Source organism: Stegostoma tigrinum, chromosome 21 (assembly GCF_030684315.1).
Source record: "Stegostoma tigrinum isolate sSteTig4 chromosome 21, sSteTig4.hap1, whole genome shotgun sequence".
Classification (NCBI taxonomy): Eukaryota; Metazoa; Chordata; class Chondrichthyes; order Orectolobiformes; family Stegostomatidae; genus Stegostoma; species Stegostoma tigrinum.
Genome location: NC_081374.1, coordinates 37578296 through 37601528, shown reverse-complemented (window position 1 = coordinate 37601528; position 23233 = coordinate 37578296). Strand labels below are relative to the sequence as shown.

Sequence of the window (23233 nt, the reverse complement as noted above, 5' to 3'; positions counted from 1 at the left end):
CATGACAGCACTTATTGCCCATTCCTAGTTACCCATGAATTGAGTGGCTTCCTAGGCCATTTCAGAGAGTCAACCACATTGTTGTTGGTCTGGAATCATTAGACCAGGTGAGGATGGCAGATTTCCTTCCCTGAAGGATATTGGTGAGCCAGATGGGTTTTTCTGGCAATCAGCAATGGTTTCATGGTCATCAGTAGATTCTTAATGCCAGATTTTGTTTTATTGAATTCAAATTCCACCATCTGCCATGGCAGGAGTTGAACTCAGGTCCATAGACTATTAGCTGGGTTTCTGAATTAATATTCCAGCCATAATATCACCAGGCCATTGCTTCCCCTTAATGGGACAAGAAGTGTTTAAAAAAAAAGCTCTAAGACTTTGTTACTCAACGTAGAGACCGTTTGAAATAAAGTGGATTAACTAATTATTCTTGATCTCACACTTTTAAAAGCTTCCCTATTTTCTCTCTTCCTCCCTTTTTAAACAGTGGGGTTACATGAGCTATCCTCCAATCTGCTAGAAGTGTTCCACAGTTTAAAGAATACTGGAAGGTGACCGCGAATGGATTCACGATTTCCAGGGCTACTTCCTTAAGTATTCTGAGATGTACATTATCAGCTCCCGGGGATTTAACAGCCTTAAATTCCATCAATTTCTCCAACAATATTTCTCTACTAATACATGTATATTTCAGTTTGTTCGCTCCATAACCATTATATTCCTCATCATTTTTGGTACATTTGTCCTCTTTTGTGTCAACCATTTCTTTGCTGCCCTTTATAAATTCCTGTTTCTGACTGTAAGGGACCTGCATTAGTTTTTCATCAATCTTTTTCCTCCTTACATAACTATAGAAACTTCTCACAGTCAGTTTTTATGTTTACCACAAATTTACTCATTTACCATTTGCCCCTTTTTAAATCAATCCCTCGGGCCTTCTTTGCTGACTTCTGAATTGTTCCCAATCCTCAGGTCTAGTGTTCCTTTTTTCCAATTTGTATGTCCCATTTTTGCATCTAATACTATCAATAAGATTTCCTCATAAGCCACTGTTCTCTTCACACTCTTGCACCAGATAGGAATAAACAGTTTTTGTAGTTCACCCATTCACTCTTTCTTTGTCTTTGCCTGTGCATGTCACTCCTTTCAGTGATATTTCCCAATCCATCGTAGATGACTCATGCCTCATACCATCGGAGCTTCCCTCATTAACATTCAACACACTGGTCTCAGAATCAACGATCTCACTCTCCACCTTGATGAAGAATTCTATCTCCAAGGGGTCTCTCACAACTACATTGCCAATTATTCCTTTCTTATTATAGAATACCCAGTCTAAGATGGCCTGTTCTCGACTTGGTTCCTCAATGTATTGGTCCAGAAAGCCTTCCAATGTCAGGAGTTTAGGAATTCCTTCTCTACAATACTGTGACTAATTTGATTTGCTCAGCCTATATGCAAATTAAAATCTACCATAATTACAGATGTTCCTTTATTCCACACATCACCGATTTCCTGTTTAATGCCATTCCCAACATCACCACAACAGGGCGGTGGTCTCTATGGCACCCTCCTATATATCTTTTTGTCCCTTGGTATTTCTGAGTTCTATCCACACAGATTCTATATTGACTGAGATATTGTGATATTCCTCAGTATTGTGCTTATATCTTCTTTTTTAACTGATAATGCAACATTGCAGCTTTTTCCTTTTTGTCTGTCATCCCTAAATACTGAATACCCATGGATTTCCAGATCCGATCCCTGGTCACCATCCCTGGTCCAGCCATGTCTCCGTATTCCTAACTGTATCATACCTGTACATATCTACTTGTCTCTGTTAGAGTGAAGGGAAGAGCTGGCAAGTTTAGGGAGCCCTGGCTGACAAGGGATACTGAGACTCTGGTCAGGAAAAAGAAGATGGCATACATTGGGTTGAAGCTATCAGGCTCAAGTGAATCCCTGGATGGCTACAACAAGTGTAGGAGCACACATAAGAGGGAGATCAGAAGATCAAAAAGAGGGTATGAGATAGATCGGGTAGATAAAAGGTTAAGATCATCCCAAGAGGTTGTATAGCTATGTTAAGAGTAAAAAGGTGGCTAGGGGAGAGAATAAATCCCCTTAAAGATCAGCATAGTAATCTGTGTGTGGAGCCACGGGAGATTTTTAGTGAATACTTCTCCTCACTGTTTACTGGAGAGAGAGAATCATGCACGCTAAGGGTAATAAGGAAACAAGTGGAGATGTTTTGGACCATATACATATTACCAAAGAGGGCGTATTTGCAGCCTTAAAACACATTAAGATTGATAAATCTCCTAGGCCTGATCAAGTCTATCATCATACATTGTGGGAGGCTGGGGAAGAAATTGCACAGGCCATTGCAGAGATTTTTGCTTCATCTGAAGCCACTGGTAAAATTCCAGAAGACTGGAGGGTGGCTAATGATGTTCTATCGTTTAAGAAAGGTCGCGAAGACAAGCCAGGGAACTACAAGCCAATGAGCATGATGTCAGTGGTAGGTAAGTAATTAGAGAGGAGACTGAGGGACAGGATCAACTAACATTTGGATTGTCAAGGTCTGATTAGGGATAGTCAGCATGGATTGTGTGCGGGAAGTCATATCTTCATATCTAACAAACATATTAGAGTTTTTCGAAGAGGTAAACAAGATGGCAGATGAGGGTAGGATACAGTTTATTACCCACTGCACCTACATGCTCACTTTCAGCGACTGGTGCACGAGGACACCCAGGTTCATTAAGCATTCTCTCTCTCAATTTACAGCCATTCAAATAATCTGCTTTCCCACTTTTGCTACCAAAGTGGATGACCTAACATTTGTTCACATTATACTGCATCTGTCTTTTGGATAAAGGGATCAAGGGATATGGGGGAGGCTGGGATTAGGGTACTGGGCTTAATGAACTGCCATTGGCCATAATGAACGGTGGAACAGGCTCAAGGGGATGAATGGCCTACTCCTGTTTCTATCTTCTATATTTATGACTTTGTTACAGCCTTGCTCCAAGCCTGGACAAAACAGCTGAACTCAAGAGCTGACCTGAGCGTGCCTGCCCTTGACACTAAGGTTGCATTTGACCACGTGCGCCATCAAGGAGCCGCAGCAAAGCTGGAGTCAGTGGTAATGGGATGTGGGAACAGAAAAGGGAACTGTTCTCTGGTTGGAGTCATACCAAGCTCAAAGCAAGATGGTTGTGCACCTTGGAAGCCAGTGAACTCAGCCATAGGACAACACTGCAGGAGTTCATTGGGGTTGTGACCTAGGGCTAACAACTTGAAGGGAAGTAGTGGCATAATGGTCGTGATAATGTCAGTGGACCAGTAATCCAGAACCTCAGACTAATGGCCTGGAATGGCAGTTGTAGTGGTCATGACCTGAAACTGTGTCACCACTCAGCAACTGATAATGACAAGGTCAGCCTAATAGTGGGTTACCACAGAATGACTCTTGCTGCAAAACTGGTGAGGAAGTTCTGCATTAAAAACCTACAGAGGGAAAGAACTGAATTTCATTTGCGGATTTTTGTTGAAATTTTCAAGAAGTTGTCACAATTGGGAAAAATATTCTGTTTGGTTCGATGAAGCTGTCATTTTATCACAACAGAATAACATTCCATTTACTGAATACATTTAATGAAACAAAATTACAAACTCACATGACATGAAATGCTTCCACCTTGATTTAGAATTGATATGTTATTTGTACTTATAAATTTCAACACTCCAATAATAAATTTTTATGTCTCTTTCAATCCTGTTGCAATGCAAAATGTACCTAAATTTGTAATGTCTATTATTGGACTTTGAACCAGTTCCTTAAATTACAACTGCCTGCTTTTTTCTTCAGATTGATGTGAAAAACTCAACTTTAAAATGTTCAAATTGTTGGAATTGATGCCACCTACTGGTATCACCTCAATTTACAATTAGTTGCAACCAGAATAATTCTAGTTGGTTGAGAACTCAAAATTAGAGGCATAGAATCTCTTGTTTCAGATTTGCAGCCCTCATTTAAAATTTCTGGGTTGTCTGTAAATATGATTAGTACATCTCACAGTTACACAGATATTCATTTATTATTCTTCTTTCATCACCCATCTCCCCCATTACAGAATCACTACAGTGTGGAAGCAGGCCATTTGGCCCATCGAGTCCACACCACCCTCCAAAGAGTATCTCACCCTATTCCATCCCCCTACCATATCCCTGTAATCCTGCATTTCCCATGGCTAACCCACACATCCTGTACTCAATGGGCAAATTTAGCATGGTCAATCTCCCTAATATGCACATCTTTGGACTGTGGGAGGGAAGCAGGGCACCCAGAGGCAACCCGTACAGACACAGGCAAATGCACAAACTCCACATCGTCACCTGAGTTGGCTGAGAGGCAGCAGTGCTAACTACTGAGCCACTTTGCCACCCTATTGTTTCAAAGGCGCTGGATTTTCAGCTGCAGGACACTCCTGCCTTGCAGGTAATTAAGGAAAATCATTCACGTTCCAGCCTCCTAATCTGCTCACCCCCAGGGATATTTTGCAATCTGTGAGATGTTTCCATATTTTTCTCATTGCTGTTTGGACACATTGTTAATGCTGAATGGCTTCTGTTTTTTGCTGAATTATGACAATAGCTGAACCAACAAAAACAAAACCATTGTGAGACATTTTCAAACTTTTATGGAAAGTTTGAAAAGAGCAAACTCCTATTACATGGCATTGTTGCCATCCTCAGGGTGTCCTGAAGTGTTTTACAGGCAAGTAGTGCTCTGAACCCCAGGCTAATGTCCTAGGGACAAGTGTTTGGATCCAACCATGGCAAATGGCCAAATTTGAACTCAATAAAAATCTGGAATGAGAAGGTGCCCAGATGGCAACAATAAACTCTTATCTCACCCAGTAACATTTACAAGAGAGGAAAATCAGTCATCTTTATCTGGATTGCCTTATATGTGACTCCCAACCCATGGCATTATGCCTGACACTTACCATTCTGACCTCTGGGTCATTAAGAATGGGCAGTAAATGCTGATCTAGCCAGCTACACCAAAATTCCATGAACAAGTGCACTGAAGCATTTCTTTTACAAAACATGTAGTCACTTTTGTAATGTATGGAACACAGCAACCAATTTATGCACAGCATGGTCTCACAAACAGCAGTGTGATTATAACCAGAAAAGCTGTTTTAGAAATGGTTGCGGGATTATAAATGTTGGCCAGTAGACTAGGGACAACTTCAAAATAATGTAATTGATCTTTTATGTACACCTGAGAGGGCTGGCAGGATTGGCATTAATATTTTATCTGAAATGCAGCACCTTCCATTGTACTGCACTCCCTCAGGTCTGAATTGAAGGGTCACCTGAGGTATTGTGCTCAGATTCTCGCATTTGCACCTTGCTGTTACTGAAATTTGAAGGTACCATGGTTCTGGTGAAATTGTACAAGTTTTGTTTGCCACTAGATGGCACACAATGAATGCACTTGTATAAAGCATCAGTAGCATGCCTCTTTAGAAAGAAGAGTTAAATAGATAAAATAGGGTCACCTTTAGTCACTGCCTATTCAGTGGCTGTGAATAAAAAGTTTATAATTTTAAACAAGATTTTAGTAGATTACTACAGCATTACCCTGGATGACATATTGAGAGGATCCAGGTTCACTCGTGCGGTTGACTTTATGATGGCAGGCCCCTATGAGAGTTAGTTCTGTAGATAAAAAAACTCGGTGTATATACCTTTAATTGAGGTAATTTAGATTAAAAAGCAGAGTGACGATTACTAACTGCAGACTGTGGGGAATGGGAGACCAAGACATGAACTGTTCCACACAGCCAGTGCAATGATCAGGATGACTACGTCTGACAGCATGCAGACAGTGGAATAATTGCGAATATCTGACAAAACGAGATACTTTTACAATGAATACAATCTCGTAATCTTGGGTTGGTATGTATTCGACGACTGAGCATTCAGAGCCTCCTGATGTCAAGAATTTCACAGGTTACAATGAGCTCTGGATGTATTTGGTGTAACCACAACAAAAGGTTCTTAAATTCACTGTCAGGTCAGCCTTGATCTTATTGAACAAGCTGAATTAACAGTTGATTAAACATTGATTAAATGATTACAAGTTAGGAGCAATGGTCAGCCATTCAGCGCCTCACACCTGCTCCATTATTCAACAAGATCAAGGCTGATCTGACAGTGAATGAGAACCTTTGTTGTGGTTACACCAAATATATCCACAGCTTAATTAACCCGCAAGTGACGTGTTCCTACGTTATTTTGATCTCATTTGCAAACCCCAGTTTCAAAATTCTGTGGTAGCCCCAGTATGATCTCTCTCAGAAACACACCCATGGAATTAACTCAGTGGCACGAATCATCCTTTGTAATATTAGTGGGCTCTTCCAATGATGCCGTGAGTCTTTACTACAATATCTTTATTCTCTTGCTCTTTTTCCTGCTCGAAAATCCTCCAAGTTTAACCAATAGGCAAATGGTGAATGGCAGATCTAAGATACAACTGGATTTCACAGAGTACATGGATCTTCCAGTACTGGGTGTCAAGCATCAATATTACAAAGCAAAGTGTCATTTAGTAAGTCTGCAGAATAAAACACTCAAATTTTCTTTACAATACTGTAAAAACACATGGAATGTTGTGGCAACCTAGAATGTGAACCTCACCAAGAAGAAAAGAGCCAACTAACACAGCAGAATATAGGTCAAGGTCATCACCGAACTAAGGCTGATAGTTTGAGTAGCATCTCTTGATTATGATTTGGAAGTCACAGGTTTCCAACTACAGGAATGGCAAACAAATACCTTATGTTCTTATAGTTCTACAAGCATTCAGATAATCACAGGGTGGGCATGGTGGCTCAGTGGTTAGCACAGCTGCCTCACAGTGCCAGCGACTTCGGTTCGATTCAAAGATGTGCAGGCTAGGTGAATTAACTATGGTAAATATGGAGTTACGGGGATCAGGTGGAATGCTCTTCAGAGGGTCAGTACAGACCCAATAGGCCGAATGGATTTTGTGTATCAGGGTCAGTGGTACAATGGTAGGATCCCAGCCTCTGGGCCAGAAGATCTGGATTCAAATCCAACTTGCCCCAGGGGCATGTCATAATACGTGTGAACATGTTTGTTAAACGACTACAATTTAGGAGCAGTGGTTAGCCATTCAGCCCCTCACACCTGCTCCATTGTTCAATAAGATCAAGGCTGATCTGACAGTGACCACAACTCTACACAGCCCCCGCTTTGGGAAGGAGTTTCTCACACTTGTGACCATCTAAGAGAAAAAACATTCCTGTTCATCTCCATCTTAAATGGGCAACCTCTTATTTCTAACCTAAGTCTCATAGCTCTACTCTCTCCCACAAGAGGAAACCACCTTTCAGGTCCCCTCAGGGTTTCTTATGTTTTTAGTAATATTGCATTCCATTCCTCTAAACTCAAACAGAACAGTCCCATCTTGTCCAACCTTTCTTAAGATAATCCCTCCATCCCAGTTCTGAAGGACTCGAGTTATTCTGGGAATAGACTGCCTACATGCATGTGTCCACCAAGGATATATAGTGCATTGATATCGGAGATAAGAAAGGGAGTAAAAATGATAAACAGGTGTTCCTTTCAATGTTATAGTTAAGGTACCAGAATATTAGACGCTAAGGGATTAATGTTTGCTGGATGAAACCACCACCAACTTTTACTATTCTGATAATTTTATTCACTTCTAGAATTGTACCCTGGCTAGAAGGATGGGGTTAATATGATGTCTCAGATAACTCTTGTTCACCTCAAAGATTTCTGATCCTTACCCATCAATTGACTGTGGGTTCCTGCACCCAGACTCAGCGAGAGTCCATCCCGGCATCACCATCAGCGAACAGCAGCTTCGCCAGAATGCTGGAGTAAAAGGGTCCAAATACCATCCTGTTGTGGTGGAGAATATGACTGAAGGAGCCACCAATCTCCTTCAGCTCTGCCTGAATTGGAGCAAGACCACCAGGAAGAGCACGAAAGCCATTCTGTGGGCTTGAGGAGTTGAGAAAACCCTTCAGGTATGAATGAATCCGCTCACCTACAAAAAGAGATACTGCCTTATGAAAACAGTTAAATGATATTGCAGAGTAGATCCTAGTAAGGTTTGGTCTATGAATGTTGGGAGGTGCAAAATTTTCTCATAATCTATTGATCAGGTTTTGGCATAAATATAGTGATTGCAAAATATATTTCTCTTCAAGCAGTAATTCAGTTCTTCAGAGATAGAGATCTTGGGTATGGTGGAGATTCACAAGTTTCAGTTATACTGTCTGAATGTTGGAATGTGTTTGTTCAAATTGTTTAGATGTTTAGGCCATATTTGATTGGACAGTCCTGACGTTTGCATTACCTGGCCAAAGGAACATCTTCCATTTGTGTGTAGATAAAGGGAATGAAACTTATTGGTAGATATTCCCTACTGGATAATTTATGGTGTGAATACTGTCAATATTTCTAACGAACTCTTGATTTGGATGGTAGCACCTCATTTTTGAGCTGTTGTGCCTTCTCCTATATTTTGATCTCTAGGTACTGACCCACTCTGGGGCTCAGCTCTGCAGATGACAATTTCTTTAATATTTTATCACTGTGGCCACACGTGATGACCCAGCAGAGACAGTCACTGGTGGCAGGCTGGAATGGGGTAGCCCTGACTAATATTCCCTCCTCTGGGCTCTATTGCTAATTCTAATGCAGCTCTGCCTGAGGTGGGATCATTCAGCACAGAATTCATCCTGGGATCATGCTGGTCAGAGTGCCTCAGTTCCACAATGGGCATTGCATTCACCATGAATTCCAGATACTATTAATGCTGAACGCAAACGGAATTAGTGGTACGTTTTGTGTCAATTCATATCTGGCCTTCAATAAGTAGGAATTTAAGTACAGGACTAAAGAGGAGTTGCTGCAATTGCACAGAGCTGGAATAAGACTACCTCCAGAATGTTGTGTCTGGCTTTGATCTTCTTATCTAAGGAAAGATTTACTTGTGATAGAGGGAGTGCTGCAGATGTAAACCAGATTAATCCCTTGGGTGGTGGGCTTTTCTTATTACGAGAGACTGAGGAGTCTAGGCCTGTATTCTCCAGAGTTATACAGAATAAGAGGTGATCTCTCTGAAACTTACAAACTACTTACAAGGGTCGACAGGATTGATGTAGGAAGGATGTTTCCTGTGTTTGCAAGGTTGAAACCAGAGGCGCACAGTCTTAGAATAAGGGATAGGCCAATTAAATCTACAAAGAGGAAGAATTTCTTCACTCGGTGAATGGTGAATCTTTGGAATTCTGTGGAAATTCTGCAACCACTGACCTTGCTCAAGTCAGAAGTTAATAGGTTTCTGGATACTTCTGGTATCAAAGGATCAAGGATAGTGGGAAACTGGCATAGAGGCAAATGATCAGCTTTGATCTGCATGGATGGCAGAGCAGGCCTCAAGGGGTTAATAGCCTACTCCTGCTATTCCTGATTTCTATCTGCTCTGAGTGAAGAGCAGCAACAAGTTTATTATGTAGTGATGACAAGACACTCAATCTCATTAAGGATTGGGCCTCCATTCGACAAGTCATTATCCAGGAAGACTCAGCTTATTTTGGAGATTATGTAATAAACTCACCAATCAGGTTCCGAATGACATTATCTCTCTGTGAAATGCTGCGGATTTGTCCTTTTAAGATGACTCCCTGCTCATTTGTCAGAGGAGAGTAGCCATAAACAGGAAGTGACTTGACGAGCTCTCTGTGTATCTGGTCGCATACTGCAAGTAGAGCATCTTCTAACCTGAATATTGTGGAGATTGATAGGAGGAGCAAAACAAGAATCCTTTAGATAATACTTTCTGCCAATGATGATGGAGAGGGATCCTCTGCTTACAGATACCACCTTTCCAGGATTCAGAATCAAAGCCTCAGCTAGGCAAGTCCCAAAGTACAAAGCATCAGCTTGGCTTGTAATATGGAGGATAGAAGAGGAAAGTCTCCACCCCCTTTTGTCTATCCTTCTGATGGTCATCCAAACACTATTAATGCTAAATGTTAATGGAATTTTGTGCCAACTTACATCTGGCTTTCAATGCAGAGGAATTTATGTACATGACTAAAGAGGAGTTGCTGCAATTGTACAGAGCTGGAATGAGACTACCCCTGGAATATTGTGTGCAGCTTTTATCTCCTCATCTAAGGAACGATTTACTTCCCATAGAGGCAGTGCTGCACATGTTCATCAGATTAATCCCTTGGATAGTGAGATTTTCTTCTTAAGAGAAATTGAGGGGTCTAGGCCTGTATTCTCCAGAGTTGTGTAGAATGAGAATGAGGAGATAAACTGTAAAGTTGCACTTAAATGGAACACAAAGAAATGGAAAAGGGGCTGGGTAAGAGGAATGTAAAATAGGGGAGAAGAGGAAAACAAGCCAAAATAACTTAAACATTTTCCAATATTTGAAAGTAAATCCTTCCAAGAGTCTTGGAACAAAGACATCTTTTTGTCCATCCACGTTTGAGAGGAGCAAAAATCTGATGAGCCAGTCCATGTTGTCGACTTGAAGAACTCCTCAGAGATTTAGCAAGAGGTTTAGCTAGTAATAAGATAGGAAAGATTCCTGGGAAACTGAAAGTTTCATACAATGAAGTACCCCATAACAGTGAAACTGATTCCCATTTTGAAATTATGGTGCACATAACGGTAAAGGAATTGATTTCCAGCAGGGAATGAAATAGGATTGTTTCATTGTGCCTACTTCCCAGGCAGCAGTGGCCATTTTAGGCCCTTGGTGATCAGCAAGGTCATTGCCCTAAAACATTGGACATGACATAACTATGGCAACAGACCGGGAGGCAAAATGGCATCTTCTGGCCACCATGGCAATCAGCAGTAGGAACCTTCACAGAGCAGTCAATGGAGACAGCTACAGGTCACCTTCTGTCACTATCAGTGTTCCAAAGTCATGGGAAGGTCCTGCCATCATGTGGAGAGACCATTAGGTAAATCCTAGTGACCTCCCAGGAGATCCCTTCTTTATGGCCATTCCAAGTGCTCCCCCCTCCCCCTGCCAACAAGAATATCTAACCCTGTGACCACATCTTGATCTCCTGCACCTTGATCCTCCCTGCCATGACCTCAATGTGCTGAATAAAACTGATTTTGTCTTGAAGGGGCTTCATCTTGCAGTCTCATTGGTTGCTACCACTCATGGTGGTGCTGTTGAGGTTTCTGGCCCCTCTTATTGGGCCAACAGCTCTGGGAGACCCTAAGTGTGTGGCAATCCCAGTAGTGGTCTCTTAACAGTTCGTCATCAGTAAAATACCTTGATAGGTTCCCACATTTTGCCAGTGCCAGGTGAGCACCTGCTTTCCACCCTGGCACCCGGACCTCTTCCCTGCTCTTGAAACATCGAGCCATTAACTCGGTTTCTTTCCAGAGGAGTGTTCCATGGCCTGCTGAGTATTTCCAGCATTTTCTACATGGTATGTTCCACTTGGTTTACACTCATCTGGATGATTTGGTTTATCAGTTTGTGGGAAGTCCCAATCAGGACAAACACCCAGGAATCTCAGAAGCAGATAAACAGAATCACAATTCTTCTAACGGCTGTTGCTACATCCAAACATCTGATCGCAGGCTGTGGGCAAGCAGTAAGAAACCAAGACGTGCCACATAAATTATGGGTCAGAAAGCACTGGGGTGAAGTTGAGTTCCCTATTATTTCTTGATTCAGCTGAGACTTCTGTATTCTGCCCTTATACCTTGTCTACTTATCTAAACCTGTCATAGCCTAAGAAAATCTGTTTTCTTTAGCTGACGGTGAGAGTACTAGCAGACACGTATTAAAGGTTTTGGGAGAAAGATGCAAGAGATGTGAGGTGTATCCTTTTTAAGTCAAGAATGAAAATAACCAGAAACTCTCTGCCCACAGTGGTGGTGAAAATGGGCATGATGAACATTTTCTAAAGGGAATTGGATGTACACTTCAGGGAAATATAGGGAACAGGATTGGAGAAGAGGCTTGGGAATGATCAGAATGATTGGATTGATCTACAGACAGCCAATATGAGATCAGTGGGCCGAGTGGTCTCCTTTTGTGCTTTAATGACTTCAAGAATAAATATAAGCCTCAAGGTGATAAAGGTTATTTGACAAGCATTTCAACTCTGACTATTTTCCTTTTTGTATGCACAACATACCTGCGTTTCTGTATAATGTTGTACTTTGGGCTATTCTAAGCAATTCCCAAGACCACCACTGTGTGGTCATCAACTTAAGTTCAATTCAGTAAAATGGCTGATTCTCACCTTGCTTTGGCTGACCTTCAACTGTTTTGCTTTGCTAACCAAAATGTCCACAATGATCTTGAAAGGCAAACAAACTAGAATGATGTTCTTGCTTTAAATGCTTCAGAACTTCTAACATTTTTAAAATTTCTTCAAGGGAATTGGGCATCACTGGCTGGCCAGCATTTATTGCCCATCCCTTGTTGCCCTTGAGAAGGTAGTTGTGAGCTGCTGTTTTGAATTACTGCAGTTCCTTTGGTTTAGGTATGCCCACAATGCCAATATGGAGGAGGGGTTTCAAGATTTTGATGCAGTGACACTGCAGGAACAGCAATATATTTCCAAATCTGGTTGGTAAGTGGCTTGGAGGGGAACTTGCAGGTTCTGGAGCTCCCTGGTATCTGCTACCTTTGTTTCTCTGCATGGTAGTGTTTATGAGTTTGGAGGATGTGGATGTGGTGCCAATAAAGCGGCTACTTTATCCTGGACAAGCCTCTCCAGTCTTGTTGGAGGTGCTCTCATCCAGGCAGTTGGAAAAGCTCTCCATCACACTCCCAACTTGTGCCTGGTAGATGACAGACAGGCTCTGGGCAGTCAGGAGGTTAGTTACTTACTCACTGAAGGATTTCTAGCCCCTGATCTGCTCTTGTAGCTACTGCATTTATTTATGTAGCTAGTCCTGTAGGTTATGGTTAATGACTCTCCCAATTTTGGCACTAATGAGGAGAAATTTACAGGGATGTCAAGGCTGTGTGTGCCAGTGCTGTTTCCTGTCAATAACAGTCTGTTGTAACATCCTTTTTTCTTGACTAGGTTATTCATCAGGACAGTTAAGAATCACCACATTGCTAAGGGTCTGGAGTTACATGAAGGATTGAATCCATCTATTGTGGTGAAATTCGAACCTCTGTCGCCATCATATTATATGGGTCTCCTGATTACTACTAGTGATAATACCACTAGACCGTCACCTCACTGATTGCATGTCAGTATATAAAAGTAGGCCCATTGTGTTAGTACAGGATATCAAGGTCAATGATAAGAAAGTCAAAATTAATACAGGCCCATGATTTGAGAAAGTAAGAGAGCACAAGAGCTCTCATTTATAGAAGGAAAGACCAAACAGCTTAAGCTTAGAAAGATTTCTTTATGAAGTTCGTGAGTGAAAGCTGGATGGCGAGTGTGTTAGGTACCTGATCTAGACATTTAAAAAAAAGGAGTTCAATGCTGAAAAGGAATGGCTATAGAGTTGGTTTTTGGGATGTTGGAATCAAGTGTGAAAAACAGCCTTCTACTTCCACATCTACCATTTGATCATAAGAAAAGAGGGTTAGACTGAAACAGGAGATACTGTTAATTATGTCAGCAGTTTCCAAAATTATTGTGAAATTGTGGACTGCACAAACATCTGTCTATACTCTCATAGCTGGAAGTTGTTTTGCACTGTGCAACATTTTCATCTGTGTAAACTCAATGAATAGAGTTATAATTACAGCAGGTGTTCCTAAACATGCTTCAGAATACTCTGTCTCCTCTGTCACCTCCTGGAGACACAGGCGCTCAGGTTAACTTACTTGCAGTTCAGCCCATCCATCAGGGCACAAGTGACCTGCTTTAGTTTATCTACAAACCCAGGCAAACCACAAATGGCTGCTCCCACCGTATTACTGGTTACCAATAGGATGGAGGCCACCAGAATCAGCTGATCAACTCTCTGCTGTAGCTCCTGGAGACGTGATCTGTCCATCAACAGAGTCTGTATGAGGGGGAAAAGCACAAGTGTCGGTTCACTGTTTAGCAACAGGAAAATTACAACATCCTGTAATTCACTGGTCAAGACAATCATTGAAGCAAGTTTAGCTCCTGTCAAGTGTGGAGTTGGTTAAGACTGTTTTGATTCCATCTCTATGGTTATTCCCTAGGACCAACCAGCAGCAACATTGCACCGGTTAGAATTGGCGCATGCAGACTTTTGACTATGGGAACATGAGACGGGAGGGAAGCTTGCCCAGGTTTCGTTACCTGATTGTAACTGAGTGATCTTTGCTGGATAACATGCAGTGCGTACATGTCAGGACTTGTATTTGCCACGATCTGCTAATAGTTTACCATCAGTCAAAGCACAGACTCTCACTGAAGGGTCACTATAACTAAAGATCCACCACCACCCAGGTACCATGTCCCCACACTTTCAGGACAAGAAATGGAGGCAGAAGCTTCACAAACCAAAGCCCTGACAGAGCCTGAGCTGCTAAAAGTATTCACCCCTCTGGAAGTAATTGTGAAGTTCTACAATTTTTGGGGAAGAAACAACATATTCTGGCTTCTCCAAACCCTCAGCAGTGATTGGTTACACTGAGTTTTATTTTCACAGTTAAATTTTCCTAAGAGCGTGTTGACATTAAAGTTCTCAAATTGTGGCAGACCTCAGCCTTGAAGACTGTCTCCGGGACCTTTTCCTCTCTTTTCCACCTTAAATCGATTTTGGCTCACCTTGCACCTTCCCTGTCGGTCTTGACTGGGAATTCTGGTTTGACATTTCTGAACATGTCAGAGGGGAATGTGATCTGACAAACCGATGGGATTGGGAAAATAAGGAGTCAGCAATGTGAATTTTCTTTGCTGGGAGCAAGCAGGTGTGAAGTTGGGCCCAAGAATGATGGACAGTTTTAGCTGCAGATGGTGCCATTATTTCACACTTAATGTGGAACTGGAAGCGACCCAGTCAAAATAAACCTGAATTTTAATGACTATTTTAAATTTAAATTGTTGAAGGAATGATCTGCATGTTATTTGGATCTTTCAGCTGCTCCTGAGATTCAGGCTTATTTCTAGAATTACTTCTAGATTTCTCACAGTTATTACATTTCAGTGTTAGAGGGATACGGGCCAGGAGCAGGCAGATGGGACTAGTCTAGTTTGGGATTATATGTGGAGTGGACTGGCTTGTCTAAAGGGTCTGTTCCATGCTGTATGGCTCTATGACTATGACTATGACTATGAGAAGTGCAGTGTCTGCCCAGCATTCTGACAAGACATAAGAAAAGCCTTTCACAACTGCTGTACTTGAAATAGGTCTCATTATCAATGCTGCCAACTGCAAAATCGAATTACTGAACAGAATTTATTTTTGTTCTCTCAATGTGCTTGGTTATTTTATGACCAAAGGCCTTTTGGGAATTATTGTGTCAAAGGATGCTGGTCTCCAAAGCAGTTTTAACATGTTCTGAAACACTGAAGCAAAATGTCTTGAGACCCTCTTCAATGTTGAACAGTAAACGTAAGCTGTATATTGTCCCATGTTGTTCAGGACTAGACTGACTCTGACTCTACCAGGCCTCATTCCCTCAGTCTCTCCCTGAAGTTACATCAAATACACCAACTGTTAGTCATGTACAAGGTCACAGCTGTCTAAGGGCAGAGCATGACTGAAGGAAAGAGGGTCTTTCCATCCATGGAGAAGGACAGGGCACAATAATTATCATAGCCAACTACGTGACACATACGTTCCATTTGGGCAGAGACTGCCCTTCAACTTGTACACCCATGCTTTCTCATAGCACGTCTCTTTTCCATGTTATTGCACCACCGAGCTCAATAAATGTGCTCACACATTACATCTGGTGACTAGAATCAAAGCAGTTATGAATGAGAAGCACATGAGGATCTGTAAGGGAGCGACTAAGGGGTTGCGAAAACAAAAAGGCAAAACTAATTAGCATACCGTGAAGCTGCATCCAGCCAAATTGGCAGTAAAGGCCACAAGCTGGTTTTAAACTTAAAAAAACAATCCTCTATAACATATCTGTGATATAATTCAAAAGTACTTCAATTCCTATGCATTGTATGATTCAATATTCTCTGTTAGTTAACAGTTCATTGTGACAAATTTAATTAATCCTGGCACCCTTAAAGCATCTTTGAGCAGGTACGGAGTCCATGAAGGCAGCTTATTTGTCAAGATGGGTTATAGTTATTTGCCTTCTGTATACCTGAGCATCATGAAAACAAATAGGTGATAGGCACAACACTCTAAGCTATTCAAATGAGTGCTATCCACTCACTAGGGAGTTGGCGCTTACCTCTGGATACATGTTGGTGTCCTGATCCCACGTCAACAAGTTCATGTAGCCTTGATTCAGCACCACTATTGGGCTCACTGCTGCTGGACAGTGACCACGAGATGGTGAGACTGAATTGACAGTTTTCTCAATTGCTGTCTTTAACCAAGCAGTTGTGTGCTCCAAACCATCTGAAAAAAGTTGGGAGGAGGAAGAAGATAACAACAGCAGTTTGGCGTAAAAACTAATGTGATCTGCAGTGTTGTATCAGAGATGTCCTTCAGGGACTGGGTCAATGTGGAGAGAGAGAAATATAGGAGTGTGTAATGTGGATCTGGATATATTTTAATTTGTTAGGCGGTGCCTGGAGGGGGATGTTGGAAACAAACTGAAAGATGGGAATCTTAAAATGATTTTAGCCCAAAGGGTCAAGAACAATTTAAGCCCATGTGAATCAAACATGATCAGTTTAAATCATGAAGCCTCAGCTTGCAGACAATTTTGTTAATTACTTCTCTTGACACCAATATTTGAATCATTTTAACATGCAAGGCTGTAGATGGAGGCACAGCCAATTTAAAAGCTGTATTTTCTCAGTCTCTTCAAAGTCCTCAACATAAAATTTAATTCTGCATCATAAGAGGGAGGAATCAGTCTCGCTACAATGTATGTAGATATGTTGCAAGTACATTCAGAAATGAACATTAAAATTTCTTTCCTTATTTCCTTGTCCCCTGTGTTCACTTGCCCTTTCATTTTGAGAACAGTTCTCAAGGAGTTCTGTGCATTAACTGTCAGTGGTTCCTGCAGCCTACACTTCTCCAAGCCATGGTATTAAGGATATTTTGTCCTGGTTTTCCTTATGAAGAAGCGTTGAAATCTGGGGTGCCAATTGGTCTGCGTCAAAGCCAATAAAGTAAGCAGCATATGAGGCCTTGGGGTGTTTTTTGTCTCTAAGGCTGGAAAAATAGAAGCAACCTGAATGGGTGGGGTCAAGTTGCCACAGAACCAGAATGAGTCCTTCAGCAGCTTTTGCTGGGGTCTTGAAGCTGGGTTTGGAAGCTGACGTACATTGCTCCCTGCTACACTCACTCTCAAAGTTTTCTCTTGATGTTTTTCCTAGACAATTGCCTGGAAGACAATCTGTTTTTCTGCCTTTGCCAAACGTGTGTTTATGGGATGTTGCTACTGCAGAACAATTACTGTTTAGTAATTAAATTATTTATTCATCTGTTAAATTTTCTAACAGTTAAATTACTTCAACCTCTTTATTCATACACTATAGTTAAACTACAACAAAAGAAAGTGTTATGTCTCAAATTCCTTTAAAATAAGAAAAAGTTAGGATGTGGACTGTCTTCTGAATATTTTGAGGGGGTTTGCTCTGGTCCATAATACTTCTCACAAGGTCAGTGCTGTAACAGCCTGAGCACCGACCCTTCTGGTGTGTTACTTACTAGGCTGTTTGTCAAGGAATGCCTGGAACTTGCTGCGCTCGTACTGAATGGACTCTTGCTGTAGGTGAGGCTTCAAGGCCTTCATGGTGAAGTTCGCCATGTCGACCTTCATCAGGTCAAGCACACGGAAGATTTCCCTAAGAGAAGGTAAAGCCAGACTGGATTACAGGTTTGATTTCACTCACCACAGCACAGGCCCTCCGGCTCACAATGTTGTGCTATGTTGCTGATATGCTTAGTATGTAACTACACCCAACTGAAGCAGGATTACCAACTGCAGGGAAGACAACATAAAACTTGAGATGATCACGTAGATGATCTCTTGAACATATTTAGAAATGAACACACAGATCAAACAGAAACAACCATGGATGGTTTATGATGAAGTTTTACTTTTAAAGTTTAACATATCTCAGCAGGATGAAAATGACAAGGCTCCGGCCTAATCGATTGGTTTAGATAGCTTACATTGATATTAAATCAAATCTAGATGTAATAATCTTGCAGGTTACTTTGGAAAGTGAATGAGCATACAACAAATGGATAATAATTATCATTTACAGAGCTGGTTAAGTAGCGAATGTAACTGGAGAGAGGACAATAATAAAAACAGCAACTAAAATAGATCCAGACTGTGTTTGAAGGGGCAGCAAAAACAGAGCACCATTAGTCACTGGCAGGAGTATTCTGATCAAGGAGAGGAGCATTTTGATCAGAAATTCAGCTTTCTCTGCTGTTATTTTTTGAGATTTTTTAAATTTTAACAATCTATCCAATCTAACCCAACTTGCATTTTGGGCTTAATGTGTCTGTTATTATTGCTGTGAGTGAGTGGTCAAGCTCATGAATCTCACTAAGGAAGTGGTAACTCACTGGTGGAACAAGGTGGTATTGATTCATTCACATGTACATTAAATTTCTTAAGGCTATTATTTTGAGTATAGGCAATGAGCAATTTAGCACAAAAGTAATTTGTGTAATTTATGGTAATTGTTGCATATTCTGGAGAAAGAGATATTGGATCTGCAATTTCTGAAGCTTGTTACCACTTGAAAGATAAATCACAAACAATACGTCAATAACTCCACTGTTGTAGTACCACGCAATGGCCAGGATAGTATTTGATAGACTGAATGGCCTGGTTTCTTACATAAAATCTTAGTAATAGATGGAGCTTGGGGTTTCTTTAATCTAGCAATTCTTACATTCCTAATGAAATTGACATTTGGTCTGTGGGAAAGTCCTGGAATTGATTATTATGAACAAGTTGATTGTTTATCTCTCTAAATATTCAATCTAACAAAAGCAAGCAATGATTTACAAACAGAAGTCAAACCTGACTAATCCCAGCAGAATACATGATAAAATAACTAAAGAAGAAGAAGAAGAGGGGATAGCTGACACGTAGTTTATTTAGTTGTTTGGAAATGGTTACAGGAGTATTGTTTGATCTGACACTTGTGGACAATAACAATAACTTGCATTTATATAGCATCTTTAATGTAGTAAAGCATCCAATGGCATTTCACGGGAGGGTTAAAAAACAAAACCCATTATTGAACCACAGAGAAAGTATAGCGCAGGATCAAAGAGGTCCACTTTGAAATGCAACTCGGAGAAGGCAAAAGGGCTTAGGAAGGAAATTAATTAAAAAAGGAAATTTAGAGCTTACAGTATTGTGGACACATATCAGTCCTGAATCCAACCATACCTGAAGAGAGATACAGTCTCTGTGAGGCCTTTCAGCTTCTTAATCTCCATATCCCTGACTGGGGCACATAGGTTTGCCATCATGCCTACGATGAAGCCAGCCAATCGCTGGATATCCAATGCATCGTGCTTAGCTTGTTGCTCGATCAGCTCCATATCCAGCACTTCATTAATCTGGATCCTCAAACGGGTGTGGCCAGGAAGCAGGAGAGACAATAGTGACTAAAGAAAAGAAAACCAACAAAGAAGGTTCTGTTCAGACCAGCAATTCTATTCCTCCTTTAACATCTTTTAACAAACTCCCAAGGTATAGAATTGTGGATCCAGCCATACATGATATGCACCTTGTAACTTAGCCTGACAAAGAACTGTGTGGTGATCTGGCCATCTGACTAGATGGTTTACACATTTCAGGCTATACATGCTCCAATCAGGCACATTGTGTGCTTTAAAAGCAAGGAAAATCAGTTTTATTATACTGCAAAACCTGGCAGCAGGTAGAGCCCATAGTGCATCACAGTATCCCTGTCAGAAGTAACAGGAGGGAAATGAGCAGCAAATGAAGTAGCCACTATTGAGTCATGCACTTTTGGCTTGCAAGACTTTGTAGATCATAGCAGGGAGAGAAAGCTGCAGAAGGTAAGGGTTACAGTTTTTGAGTTTCCAGGAGAGAATGACTGAGTTGGAGATGGGACATTTATTGCTGTCCTAAACAGGAGTTGAGTAATCAGCCCTGAATCAAAGTCCTTCAATTTTGCCGTGATTCTGTCTAACTACAGGCTGCCTTATTTCAGCTACAGGTGTTCAGATACATTGTATTGTTCAACATTACACCTTATGGTACCGAAATGTCGCAGATGTGATAGGACTGCAACAAGGCAGCCAGACAAACAGGGGGTCAACCTTTACCATAAGGCTATAAGACATAAGAGTCAAAATAGACTATCCAGCCCATCAAGTCTATTTTGCCATTCAATTGGATAGTGGCTGGTCTGATCAACTTCACCTCCACTTTCCTGCCTTATCCACATACCCCTGGATTCCCTTACTGATTATGTATATTCAACGCAGAGATAGAATTTTAATGGTCCAGCCTCTAGAGTTTTCAGCATTAAAGAATTTCACAGATTCTGTACCCTGTAAAGGAAATAATTTCCTCCCCATCTCTGGCCTAACTGGGTAACCCTTTACTCTGAGATTATACCATCTGGACCTAGGTGCTCCCACAAAGGCAAACAACCTCTCCACATTTACCTTGATAAGTCCCCTAAGAATCATATGTTTCAATAAGGTCACCTCTAATTCTTATAAATTCCAATGGCTACAGGCCCAAACTACTTGACTTCTCACAAGACAGTCCCTTTACACTCAGAATCAACCTAGTGAACTTTCTGAGCTTCTTCCAATGCCAATATATCTTTCCTTAGATAAGGGAAGCACAACTGTTCACAATATTCTATTTATGATCTTACTTTGCCTTGTATAGTTTTAGCAAGACTTCCCTATTTTTATACTGCATTCCCTTTGAAATAAAGGCCACCATTCCATTTACTTTCCCTGTTGACCTTTATGCCATCTTTTTGTGATTTATGCATGAGGACTGCAAAAATCTGTCTGTGCTGGAGCGTTCTCCATTTAAAAAAAAAATTCAGATCTTCTATTCTTGCCAAAGTGCGTGACCTCCCATTTCCCCACATTATATTCCACCTGCCAAGTTTTTGTCCACTTGCTTAACCTGTCTATGTCCTTCTGCAGACTGTGTCATCCTCACCATTTACCTTCCCAGCTATTGTGTTGTTTTCAAACTTGGCTATTGTGCATTCACTTTTCTCATCCAAGTCTTTAGTAAACATTGTGAATAACTGTGGCCCTAGACTGATCCTTGTGCTGCTTCACTAGTTACAAGAATGTACTCTAGAAATGTACCCCACAACCGTACTCTGTCTTCCGTTAGTCAATCCACTCTCCATGCTAAAATACTGCCTCCAACACCAGGGGCACTTATCTTAATAAGTATCTTTATGTGCAGTACCTTAACAAATGTCTTCCACAATTCCAAACATTATATCCGCTGCTTCCCCTTTATCTATCGTGTGATCCCTCCTCAACTAACTCAAATTAATTTGTCAGACATGATTTCCCCTTATTGAAACCAGGCTGACTTGATTTTGCTTTGTACTTCTAAATGCCCTGCTACTTTATCCTTCATTATAGTCGCTAATGTTTTCCCAATGATAGATGTCAAGCTAACTGCCTTATTGTTACCCGTTTCTTGCCTCATTCCCTTTTTGAATAATGGTGTTACATTAAATTTTGCAATCCCCTGTGGTACTATTCCCGAATTGTAGGATTCTTGGATGATTAATGCCTGTGCACCCACTATCATTGTAGCTACTTCTTTTATTTTCCTATGATGCATCCCATCAGGTCCTGCGGAGTTATGGGTTATTGGCCTCATTAGTTTCACTAGTGCTTTTTCTCTAGTGATAGTTGATATATTTATTTCTTCTCCCCTTTTAGCCCTTATTTATTATTTTTGGAATGCTAATAATGTATTATACTTTGAAGACTGAAGCAAAGTACTTAGTCAGCTCCTCTGCCATTTCCTACATCCCCATTATTATATCCACAGACTCATCGTCTCTGGGGTTGGTGTCTACTTTGGCCTCTCTTCCTTTTTTATGTTTAAAACAGCTCTTGTTCTCTGTTCTGATATTACTTGCAATTTTGACCCCATAGGTTATTTCCTCCCTCTTCACTTTTTTTTGGTGATCTTTTGTTGGTTTTTAAAACAAAAATCCCAAATCTTCTGGTTTACCCTTAATCTTTGCCCTGTCCATTACTAACCAATTCTGTGTATCACTATCCAAAAAGCTACCCAGTATGCTGCCACATCCTTTTCCTTTGTAAATCTACATTTCCCCTTCCCAAACTATCACCTTCCCCAATTACATTAAAGCTCTCTCTACATATTTGATTCAACAGGACACTGGTCCCAGCATTTCTCAAGGGAAGGCAATCCCACCAGAACAGCTCCCTTCTCCCTGTGTACAGGTGCCAGTGCCCACGAACTGAAACCCATTCCAACCAAACCACTCTCGCAGCTACGCATTTAGCTCTTTGACTTTCCTTGGCAGTTTGCTTGTGGTTCAGGTAGTTATCTATCTTGGAGGTTCTGTATTTAATTCAGCTGCTACCAGTTCAATTTTTTCTTCAAGCAGAACTTCTATTCTAGTCCTATCAACATCATCAGTACAAACATGAATAACGACAACAGGATCCCCTCCCCTCTCACTCCACATTGTTCTTCAGTTCCTTAACCTTGGCACTGGGCAGGCAGCACAGCCTTTGGGACTCCCACTCACAGCTGCAGAAATGAGTATCTGTCCCCTTCACTAAAGGTACCCCCTATTACTATTACACTCTTATTGCCTCGCCGACTTGAATGGCTCCTTTTACAAGATTTACAAGATTCAAGAACGAGCAGAAATCCTGACTGATGAGATCTGGGTTTGATTGCTTTACCTATTTGAGTCACACTTCTGGATGCTCCTTTGATTTTTAACAATTCTGTCCGAGTCTATTAAACGGCCCTACGTCAGCTATGCTGATTGGGTTATTTTCTCTCAGAATGTGGGCACTCCTGGCTAGT

General features: G+C 41.2%; 1 protein-coding gene across 3 annotated transcripts in view; it reads right to left on the bottom strand.

The window, feature by feature from the left end:
- The window catches only part of LOC125462620 (T-complex protein 11-like protein 1), a 43378-nt gene that overhangs the window by 2598 nt on the left and 17547 nt on the right, over positions 1–23233 (bottom strand). For all 3 annotated transcript variants that reach the window (XM_048552833.2, XM_048552831.2, XM_048552832.2), the window contains exons 5-10: positions 19583–19803; positions 17872–18008; positions 16436–16605; positions 13928–14109; positions 9701–9864; positions 7860–8122 (exon numbers count right to left, since the gene is read on the bottom strand). In XM_048552833.2, coding sequence (XP_048408790.1) covers positions 7893–8122; positions 9701–9864; positions 13928–14109; positions 16436–16605; positions 17872–18008; positions 19583–19803 — 1104 coding nt within the window. In that variant the 3' untranslated portion in view covers positions 7860–7892. The remainder of the gene's footprint in view (positions 1–7859; positions 8123–9700; positions 9865–13927; positions 14110–16435; positions 16606–17871; positions 18009–19582; positions 19804–23233) is intronic.